This window comes from Cyclopterus lumpus, chromosome 6 (assembly GCF_009769545.1).
Source record: "Cyclopterus lumpus isolate fCycLum1 chromosome 6, fCycLum1.pri, whole genome shotgun sequence".
NCBI classification, from domain to species: domain Eukaryota; kingdom Metazoa; phylum Chordata; class Actinopteri; order Perciformes; family Cyclopteridae; genus Cyclopterus; species Cyclopterus lumpus.
In genome coordinates, this window is record NC_046971.1 from 10,911,520 (window position 1) to 10,923,232 (window position 11,713).

Sequence of the window (11,713 nt, forward strand, 5' to 3'; positions counted from 1 at the left end):
TGATCGAGGCTCTCCGCCGCATTGCCACTCAAACGCAGATGTGTACACAGTGTTTAAACAACCTGTGTTCTGTGTTTTCTCTGTAGCAGCTCTGATGATGGAGGAGCTGAACCCGTACACTAAGATTAGTCCAGCACGAGGCACAGAGCGCCAGTCTGCAGGGGCCGTCATGGGCATCATCTTTCTGCTCCTCATCATCATGGCCATGCTCAGCCTGTTTGTGTGGTACAGACAGAGGCAGAGGGACAAAGGCCATGAGATCCAGCCCAGTGTGTCCTACACACAGGCGATGCACATCACCAACACCGACTATTCCCTGTCTGGTAAGATGGTTCACATACCACTCAAAATATTTGCTCACTATGAACAGATGTTGCATTCTACGGGGGACAAATGTGGAGCTGCAATGATTAATCAAATTAGCGAGAAATGTATTTTCTCAAGCAGAAATACCAAACAGTAGTTCTAGCTTGAAATGATTTGCGACCTTTTCTTTGCTTTATATGATAGTAATCAGAATGTCTTTGGATTTGGGGTGTTTGTTGGTCAAAACAAGCTTCACTTTGGGATCTGGGAAATGTTGACTACATTTTATAGACTAATTGATTAATCAACAAAAGAATCAGCAGATTAATCAATAATCAAAAATTAGTTTGAGCCCTAATTCTACAAACTCTGCTAAACTTGATTTTTATGCACATCTTTATGTATAAACTAAAATAACTGGCAATGGTCTTCAGAGTATGATGGGTGTCATCATCAGCAAAACTTAAGAGTGCCGATGACTTTATTTGAATAGGTATTTAGTCTTCAAACCTCTTACCTGTTGTTCAATTCCTCAGATTGTGGCAGTACTGTGGCGATGAGGACCAGCGCTGCTGAGGTCAATCAGAGCCAGGGCAGCAGTGGCCAGTGCTTCTCCAACCCTAGTTACCACACTGTGGCCCAGTGTAACGTTGTCTCCACCATCTCCAGCAACCTGGATGGCACTCTGACCCTCAAAGTATGTATGGCCACTCTACGTGTATTAACATACAATTGAATCGTACTACAGTATAAAAGCATCACCAAACTGTGTTTCTTCTTTCAGTCAAGCACTCTGAAAAGTCGAAATGGCTCAGAATGGAGAGCCTACTGCAACCTCAATGACCTCGGTCAGTTTACCTCTCTTACTTACTACGATACTCCACCTACTGCCTGAATGTTTGGACTTGGTAGAATCTTTACTTCAAGGGCAAAGTCCAATGTGTCGTTAGCACAATTCTCATATGGGCACCTTGCTGTGAAGGAAGATGAACCTGGGGTTTCTTGTTAGACATAACCTTTGCTCTGATGTTGATAAGATATGCGGGTAGGACAGAAAACGCTGTGGTGGGGAGGTGAATGGGGGTCACTGTGAGCTCATTAGTCCTCTTTCACTTCCCCCAGGGGCACGATTCTCAGAGATGGGTTACCAGATATTACACTTCTCGGTCGTGAATTATAGAAAATTATAACAAATTATTATGACAAAAATGATTACCTCTGGTTCAAATACTGATATTTTAGCTTTATAAATAATACACTTACATAAATGGTTTATAACACTGCAATGTATTTGTGAGAATTTGTGTATTTTAATATTGATACTTTTTCTTTTTTTTAAACCTACAACGCCTCCTTCTGTGGGCATTATGACTGGTGTATAAACAGATACTGAAGGGCAATATAGACATAACATGTCTTCATGAGACAGATACTGTACATTCAATACACTCTAAGATGTCCATCTGTGTTGCTTTTTATATATTTGTTAAATGTTTATACAGCATTCATAAATGCTAAATAGGGTGCTAAAATACAGTGTTATGAACTCATCAAGTGCTGTGGTTTGTAGTGGTTGTTACGTCCTCTTCTCGGTCTAGGGGATACGTGGGGGGATGAACACATGGCAGTCAAAGAATAAGTGAAAAGAGGTCAAAAGTAGGAGTAACGGTTTCAAATAATATTTATTAGGGTGCGGTTAACACAAAATCCAAAAGTTCTATTAAGTGGGAGAGGTTGGGGCAGTTGTGGTTGTGCCAAACAAAAGAAATCAAGATAACAAAACTAGGCCTGGCTAACTACCTCAAGGAAAGAAACAAACAACATGGCTTCACCTGCAAACAATACAGAGGGAGCACCAACCTATAGTCTAATGTTTTTAGACACCAAGTACCTACGTGAGTGCACAAATGTACAGGGTACCCCAAACGTACCTACTGTCCTCAACCTCCCACCACAAACCTGCATACCTAGCAGTGTCAGTGTATACATCAAACAAAAAGACACCCCTGAACTCTTCAGGCTCCTCCCTTTTAAAACGGGGCCCACTCACCTGATTGGCTAGCTGGCCTTCTGGAACCCAGGTGCAGCCGGATAGGCCTGTACAGGTGGCAACTGATTGGCCTTTTGATTGAAGGGAAAACAAGGAGGGAGGGGAAAACACACAACACTGACACGTAACAGTGGTGCTAGCTGAAAAATATAATAAATACTGTATTGCCAATATGAAAACTAGACTTGTGTACTGATTCCAGGCTTCTTGCTTAAAATATCTGATTAGTTTTGTTGTAATGCTGACTTAACAATGTCTCAATCTGCACATTCTCATTTTGTGTTAAAGCAGACAGCATATCAATCATAGTGACAAGTCCCTCTTAAAGAAAAGTCTTGGGTGTTCATCCTACTGTGCTTAAGTAATGGACTGATGTAGCCTTAACAGGCCTGTCCTCTTTTCATGATGTGTTGTTGTTTGGCAAGTATCCCGTTAAAACAGAGTTGATTATATAAGCTCGTAAGCCTCCGGGGAATGTGATAGCAAGCAGGTGAAACATTCAGTATCTCCTCACATTCACGGTCCTCGTATTCTTCTAAATAAAAACATACTACGTTGAACATTTTTAATGACGTATTCCCTGTCAACCCTCTCACATTAGGGGAATTAATTCATATTTGGTGTTTGACTATCATGTTTTGACATTTGCTACAGATGTTCAACAGGGGGAGACACAGACACAGAGAGGCTCCAAACAGGGTAAGTCATTAATTTGAGTGCGTGCGTGCGTGTGAGACATACTGTGCGTGTGGAATCCTGTTCAGCTTCACCAGCACCAATATTACAAAATCCTTTTATGCTTAACATCCCATGTATCAATTTCCCCATTTGGTTTCTATTTCCCTCAGATAATCTCTGACCCCAAATCCCATATCCTTATATATTCTCCATGATTTATGTGAAAAAATCTCTGCACTTTGGACAAGATCATGGTTGGCTGAGGTTTTGTTCCAACGGTTATTGCTCTCCATGGCTCAGTGCCCAATACGTTATTTTGTCTCCCACACAGTGCAGTCGGTGGTGAATGTGGGGGACCCAGGGGTGTGGAGAGTGGTCTAAAGGAGCTTTGCTGTGGTCTCTAATGAGGCCTCTTATCAGACTGATGAGACTGTTATGGATGAGATGAGCCTTCAACTCTCTCCCCTTTGTACTCTGATTACTATATACCACCATTAGTCACCTGTCGGAGACAAAAGAAGTACAACTTCTTCAGAATAGCAACGATAGTCATTGCCATTCTCCAGGCCGCAGACTCTGTCAGTTTAAATTTGAGTGGTGATATCAGAGTCCAGGACTAATACCACTGCAATAAGTCAGTGACAATCCATTCATCTTTGTTGATGCTGAATATGTCCTTGTCTCGCGGCTACTGCAGATTACACCAAGGGCTCCATGTGCAGCAACAGCTCCTGCTCCTTGAATAGTGAGAATCCATACGCCACCATTAGAGACCCACCAGGGCTGGCTTGCAAGCACACAGAGAGCAGCTATGTGGAGATGAAGTCCCCCTCCCACCGTGAGGTGCCCTTTGGAGGCACTGCCACCCTCCTGGGCAGTGCGAGCAGGAATGTCTATGATGTTGGTGAGTGTGTTGTTGCTCTGGTGTGTGGAGCTCAGCAGGGTCCTGCAGCTTATAGCCTCTCTGGTCATGTCCCCTGCTGTGAGCCTGTACAGACTTTGTGAGCCTTGATAACAGGAAATGTGAGCTGCCTCTCAATTGCATGCATCTCTCCTTTCTCCTTTGTTCCTCATCCTGTGCCTGACACTCTTCAGCCTCAGTGTGTCTCACGTACCTCTCCGACTTGTTTTCTTCCTTCTTTCCTAAACTATCACAGAGCCAACAGTGAGTGTCCTGCAGGGACCCAATGGAATGGCCACCGGCTTCTCCCAAAGCCCCTATGACCTCCCTCGCAGCAGCCACATCCCCAGCCACTATGATATACTGCCCATGCGTCACAGCCCCACACACACTCCCCCACCCCCCCCAGAAAGCCCCAGCTCCCTGCTCTAGAGGGCGAACCCTCCGCCCGGCTCTGAAAGGGTGCCGACAACCCAACAACGTTCAGCCAACTTTCAACCAACAGCCCTCCCTCTGTCTCCGAGTGTGTTCAATTAGATATTGAGATGTTGAGATGGAGGGACAGCCACAGCTCTACTGGACCCTGCACTCTTTGGCACCCTCACTTCCACTTTTTCTGAGGCCCTGAAGGAGGGGGGGGGAGGAAAGAGTGTCACACACACCAGCGACCATTCAACCATTTTATTTTCTTATAGAACTGATCATTCAAACTGCTGCCCGGCCTCTTTATGGACCTCCTGAAGTGGAACATAATGGTTCCAAACAGTGCTAAGGGCAGCACACATGGATTGGGCGGACAGATTATTTACAGGGAGAGAGCGATGCTCACGCTCATTTTAAGCCCATGATATAGGTTTACTATTCTGGAGCAGCCAAGTGTTTATAATGCCCCATAAACGGAAGTGATTTTCTCCACAGGAAGGAAGGAATAGCAACCTTGACCCTCTCAAAGCAGGTGAAGATTTACTACATGCAGACATCAGAGTTTCTGAATTGTTACTGTGTGCAGCTGCAGATCACAACACAGCTGACATGAAGAGATTATGATCATTTGCTCTGAGGTGAAGAAATGTGCAGTCAAATATTAGAGAACTCTCTGTTCTAAATGTGAAACATGAAGACGCGGCTGGGAGTGATCCAAGTCTGAAAAAGCATGGATAAATCGTAAAATATTGTAATGGTCCTTTTATTCATTGTTATCCAGTAATGATCACACAGTTAAAACTAAGCCGTAAACTTTTATGTGTAACTCAAGAGCTTCTTTTAAGTTGCAGTGTAAATGAGGCCTGGTGTATCCGGAGATGCATTCAGGTTACCAGTGTATAAGCATTATGCCGTTGCTAAGAGATAGTAACAAGAGATAGGTGTCAAGTTTGGATTTTCTTTATGAGGTTATCAGATATTGTGTTGTTTTCTATGTGAAAGCATTTTTCTTGCAAATGTCTTAGTTTACATTTTTTTAATTAATGGGTGTTAAGGAGGGATTACTTTGACCTTTTATGTTTTGTATTTATACAGCTAATTGCTTTATTTATTAATTTATATTAGTGATGGTGACTTTTTATCAATGTGACACTAGAATATAAAAAAAAGATGAGCATGATCAGATAATGGATACCCACTAATGTAGATAACACACAATGTATCTTCTTGTGAGATGATCAGTGTCATTCTGTGTGTGTTTTTGAAGTTACTTAAAATGTTCTTTCTCTCTCTGTCGGATTGTAATTTTAAAACAAGGTTTCATCTGACCAAGTCAAGGCCCTCAAAGTATTTACAAAGGGAACCACACCGTATGTAAAAGGTCCATTTCTAAAATATTTTATGTTTGTATCAGGCAAATTAAATTATTTATTAATTGAACTGAATTTATTCATTCACTATGTGAATTCAATTTCACCCTCTGTAGAAGCAATAACATGTTGACAATCGATGCCCAGACAGCGATTCATTAGTACTGGACATTATGACATCTTTGACCGGTGTGGTGACAGTGGATCATATTTTACATGACTGTTTTTCCTCCTGGGAAGGTTTTTTCCAGTTGCTGTCATAATCAATGCTGCTTGTTGTTTTGGTACATACGTTTCAAATTAAAAGCCTATTCTGCCATCAGAAAGCTGTTTTGGTCAGGTTAATACCTGGATAGATAGAAGATGAATGTCCATGTTGTGTTGAGTTTTACACAGGATATGTCTCCCTTTGTCTGTTGCTTTGAATATTGAAGCATTATGCCAATGAATGTTGACAAGCCCGATGGATGAAGGATTCCACTCTAACAAATAAGAAATGTTACCAATGTCTATTACTGGATGCCAAAATCTTGTCCAGAAAAATCATGGCCTCACATTTTTCTTGCTTCTTGATTCATGAATAGGGACATTTTGTCAAAGTGCATCGTAGGTTTCACAGTTCTGTATAACTTGTCATTTAAACTGCATTTTATTATTTTGAAGTTCTGTGAAGGTGTTTTGAAGATGTCTATATATTGATTAACCCAATTATATAATGCATAAAACAATAACCTGCCGCGTGATGTGAGCGTGCCCCACTGTCTAGCTCATGACCGCCATACTGCACTGCTCTCATACAGTGGTTACAGCTGGTGACGCCGTCCTGACTGATGGCCATAATGCTGAAACGTAGCACCAACCCTCTGGTTCCCCCTCAGGTAAACACTGCTAGCTCGGTCAGCACTTTTGTTGTTTGCGCTGTTAGCTGCAAGCCGCCAACTCAGCTGTCGTCATGTTGAGAGCCGTTGAGAGGCAGTAGATTTTTTCCCAATAGAAATAAAATAGTAAACTTTTAAATGTTGGATTTCTACTTGCAATGCAGTATTTCTACACATTGGAATTGCTACTTTTACTAAAGGGTCTGAATAGACACAGGCATCCCCGACAATGATGCATTTCAAATAAACGACAGTGTGAGGGAATTCAGCTCAGTTTCTTGCATAATTTAGCTTAAAAAGGCTGAAGGTTTCAAGCCCGTTTCACCTCTGACCTGTAGCCTTCATCACTCCAGCAAGGTGAGTAGTGAAACCATTGGAGGTGCGCAACGACAGGATTTTCAGGGGGTGTGAAGTTACTCTTCCTGTTTACCAGGTGTACACTAGATAACACATACATTTGTTTTAATGTATGGATTAGATTGTTATGAATTTGGATAGTGTACAATCAACCTTAGATAAAATAGAAACAAAATCATATTGTATTAACCATTTAATATGCATGTGTTTTTTGTGTCACACCATAGGAGTCATGCGTCTCACCCACAACACGATAACATTTTAAAAAGCTGACGAAGGGGACAGAGCGTTAAAGACAGCAAAAGAACATTTTATTCAATTTATTAGACATCAGATTGAGACTGAAAGGTGATTAAGTTTAAATGCAAAGTACATTGACTATTGAATATGTAATTGTAAAGTAATTTCCTTCCTCTGCTCCAAGGATTAAGAGTCTCACTGACACATTAACACCAGGATTTGTTTTTTTCTCTCCTGCATTTACATTTTAGGTATGAAATCAATCCTGGCAAGAAAAAAGAAGAAGATATTCCTCTGTAAAACAATGAATAATTAAGTTGTACAGAGTTTGTTGCATATTTTCACCCAATGATATTTACATATTGCAAAACATGTTTTCTGGTGTAACATTTCATTAAATAAACATTGAAATTCTTAAAGCAACAAGAAACTTGTAATAAGTAATATAAGAACATTTAACAATAACAAATACATAAAACCTACAAGAAAAAACACCCAGTGAACCCTCAGCCGCCTCACAAAAACTAACTCAACTAGTACAGAATGTTAAAGTAAGTAAGTTAATTTAAATATCAATAAACCCACGTTGTCCTTGTCATAGAAGCTGACACAGAGTGCACAGTACCTTTGATATTTTTATGTTGATGAGTGTTACATTACCAAACAAATATAGGTATGTATTTGGATGAAGGTTCACATACTAAAGAAAAGGGTTTGCTGTACAACAGTATGTTTAACTGTTATATACAAAGCCATTGTCTACTAATCTAACATCATAACAAATAACATTAGCAAAAAAGAGCGCACATTTATTTTCAGACCAAAGAGGGCGAAGAGGTTTCATACACATAAAATAATTGTTGATAGACAATGTATCAATTCGAGGAAGGACTGTCTTCAGGCTGATTATTAAAATGTAACATATTGCAGAGCCAAAGAAGAAGTGCAGTTGGCTTACTAATGCAGGCCGTGGGCATAATCCTTTCTGCTGCAGTCAGCCTGTCAGCTCCATCTTTCAGCCAAAGCAGTTTTTCACAGCGGCTGCCACTGGGAAGAAAGAGGCTTTACCTCTAAATGCTCTGACAGAGTCGCACCTTTATTTTATTCTCAAGAGGCCGTGCCTGGATGCTGACCACACTGCCGCTGGATAACCTGTCACCTCCACTTCAGTCTGACTTCAGCTGTTTAGAGACCGAGTGGTAGATTCATGTGGGGTGAGGAAAAATGTTTTTGAAGGCGCTGACACACTCTGTTTAAGTGTTGTATATTCCAGGAGAAATCTGGAGTTTAATCAGTGCTCAGTTTAATCCTGCATGTGCTCTGTTGTGGAAGAGTCCGTAGCTCAGCTGCAGATCTTCATTGCGATCACATCCTGCTACAGGAACTGTGAGGATCCATCACACCAGAACTGAATCTTTATTTAGCCACTCTTAATGCATTATCAGTATTCATCCAAGTGAGGGTGATCGTTTTCACTTCTTCTGTGTATATAACTGCTCCCACACTCAGATCAAAATGTACCTTGACACACGCAACACACCAGTAATCGCTTTAAAGATGAGTCTAAATTAAAATAAATAGAGAGGTCAGGAGGACTCGGAGAGAACACTGTTTGTTTCCATATTAGTTTAGGCTGAGAATAATTGGATTACTACTTCACTACTCAAGTTTGGAGGAATTTAGCAATATCATCTATATCCATAAACTCACTGTAGTATATGTCTACTTACTGAGGTGAGTGAAAGGGTTGATTATTAAACTCAATTAAATGTAATTTGTTTACCCACTTTGAAGGCCAAAGTTTATCCAATCCGAAGTCATATTGCAAGATTTTGTTCAGGCAGCTAGAATATCATTATTAGATGAAGCTGGGTGCTCAGGCTGTAGCCCGTAATAACAGTTCAAAGGGCTTCAGCGTATTAACATTAGAAGATCTAATTAGAATATCCTTAATTTGTCATTAGCATAGTCCCTCCATGAGAACAATAAAAAAAAACTCCTGCTCTAAATTATTCTAAATAAGTGAACTGAAACAAAAGAAAAGGGAATTGTGTTTAGATAAAATCCTGCTGTTTCGCCTATTGGCCACCAGGGGGAAGACATTGTGACCACGTGTGAGAGAGGATGAAGAGATGAAACCAGTGATAAGTGGGTATAGAGTTTTCTTTCTTTATGGTTTTACAAGGCTTGAGTTAAAGGCAGCAGGGACACTTATTTTATGGATGATACCAATTGACTTTGTATGAAATAGTGACCACTTGGTGAACCAAACCTATATGACCCTTGGGACCCTTGGGACCCTTGGGACTTGAAAAGATTTAACCCACCATTACCTTTGACCAGCTTCATGATGGTGTTAATGACATTATCAGCACTTAAGCACACACAAAATAATGCAAACTAATGGGTCGAAGATTAAAAGTATATTAGATACTATACCTTCACAGAGAGGTCAAAAAGAAGTGTCTGCTCAAAGGGAGGATACAGCTCACTTTTATAATACTTCAGGACAAATAAACAACACATGATTAGGCCCCATGCTTCTTATACAATACAGTCAGGAAGTCATAACTGCCGTTCCTGCAACCTTAACAGGCAACAAGCCTGACTTTGTATTTCATCTGAATGAGACTCATGCCCGCTCACTGACCTTAGACATCCTGCTCCAGGTTGACAATGTTAAAACACACACACACACACACACGCACACACACACACACACACACACATACACACACACATACAGGAGAAATGAATAACACAACAACCATAAGCTATTGTAATTATGTGTAATCACGAACTCAGAGGATTTCTTATGTTTCATGCATATTCAAAAACATGTGCAAAACGATGTTCTTACAGCCTTATTGTAGCTCATTTCAATAGTTAAAAAACCAAAACATTCTTGATTCCTCTTGTTGTAAATTACCACCAACAATATAGGCTTACACATCAGTGAGCAGTCCCAATGATAAGGTAATTCCATCTGTATTTTTCAGCAGGGATATTGATTAAATCTGTCTATGATTCATAGTGCCCTTTTTAGTCATAACTAATGACAGGCTGTCTCACAACTCAAAGATGACAGATTGTATTTACATAAGAAAGACCAATGTAAATCTCTCACAGTATTGGTCTGATTTCAAATCTCAAAATAAGCCCCAACACAACATTAGCTCTTGTAATATCCTAAAAACAGAAGATGCTGTTCCTGTCGTTCTCTCTGTCGGTCACATGTTTGTTAAAGAGACTCAGACGGTTCAAATCACCCTGTTTGGCTTCATCTAAAACTATAGTCAGATCCTCCACCCACATTTCATTGGAAGTGCTGTAAAAACTACACAATATTTTAGTGTAAATATTTTGTTTTTAGAAAAAAAGTGTAAACCAACCCTTCAGGTAGTCCTTAACATTTGAAATGTCTTTTGATTCTTCAGTCAAATTATTCAACTAGTAATAATAGTATCTATCAGTAGAATTTTAGATGCAAATTATTTGTGCTATTAAATCTCAAAATCATTTTTTTCCATAACAAAGACAATAAAACTTAATTTCAACATTGTCAGCTGGTATAGATACATTTCAAATAAACAAACTTCCTTGAGCCTTTTTTAGTTTCTTCCTTCATTTATCCAGATTTGGAGACCTCTGCTGAATTGCTATTTGTTTAGTCAATATTTACCCTGTTTTCCCTCGCAAACACTACATTTACATTAAAACCAATGGTGCAATCATGGAAATCATCTTGGAATATCACAAATGATACAACAAACAGAATGTAATGTGTGATATGGAAACTTGAACCGTGTTTAAGGTTGTTTGTTTGTTTATTATCTTTCAGGCAGCAGTAGAAATGTAGATTTGGAGGAGACTGTTGAAACTGTCCATAACAGTAGGTGTCAGATAAAGTGGGATGTTAGGACATTTCAGTAAAGTCTATATGAAGACATTTTATCAAGGTCTACTTAAAACTTCAGGTAATTAGACAATAGTTTGAATTCAAATGAATCATTTTGACTTCAGAGATTGAATTAGCATAGCACCTTATCTCACTTCCTGTGAACGCCTTGACTTCTGAAATACCAGGCAACATCTCTGTGTGACGAGGAAGCTTTGAAGGAAAGCAGATGATTCATCTTTTTCTATTCACATATCCTAGACTCAATTAAGTCAGCAGCTTACAGTTTGAGCATGATTCAATCTCACACTGACAATTGAAAACCTGTCAACATGTTCTGTTGCTGCTGAGTATTCAAGTTGTCGTTCAGACTCTTTAAAAACTATATGTGTAACTATTGTTTCTCTAGTCACATAGGAAAACCATGCCAAATGTGATTTATCATTCATAGATTCAGTCCACTTTACATCTCCTAGAATCTATATTTCATCTATTGTAATCTCTCACTTGTTCAACTCTGTAAAGGTTATACTATTTCCCAAAAAAATGACCACAATGACCTGCAATGTGGATGTCACTATCATAAACATAAAGTTACAACATCAAAGACGA

General features: G+C 39.8%; 1 protein-coding gene across 1 annotated transcript in view; it reads left to right on the forward strand.

Moving 5' to 3' along the window:
* megf11 (multiple EGF-like-domains 11) overlaps positions 1-4,367 on the forward strand; it is a 52,346-nt gene extending 47,979 nt beyond the window's left edge. Inside the window, exons 20-25 of the mRNA XM_034534596.1 lie at positions 87-331; positions 893-1,003; positions 1,091-1,154; positions 3,011-3,055; positions 3,732-3,938; positions 4,192-4,367. Coding sequence (XP_034390487.1) covers positions 87-331; positions 893-1,003; positions 1,091-1,154; positions 3,011-3,055; positions 3,732-3,938; positions 4,192-4,367 — 848 coding nt within the window. The remainder of the gene's footprint in view (positions 1-86; positions 332-892; positions 1,004-1,090; positions 1,155-3,010; positions 3,056-3,731; positions 3,939-4,191) is intronic.
* The last annotated feature ends 7,346 nt before the right edge of the window (positions 4,368-11,713 follow it).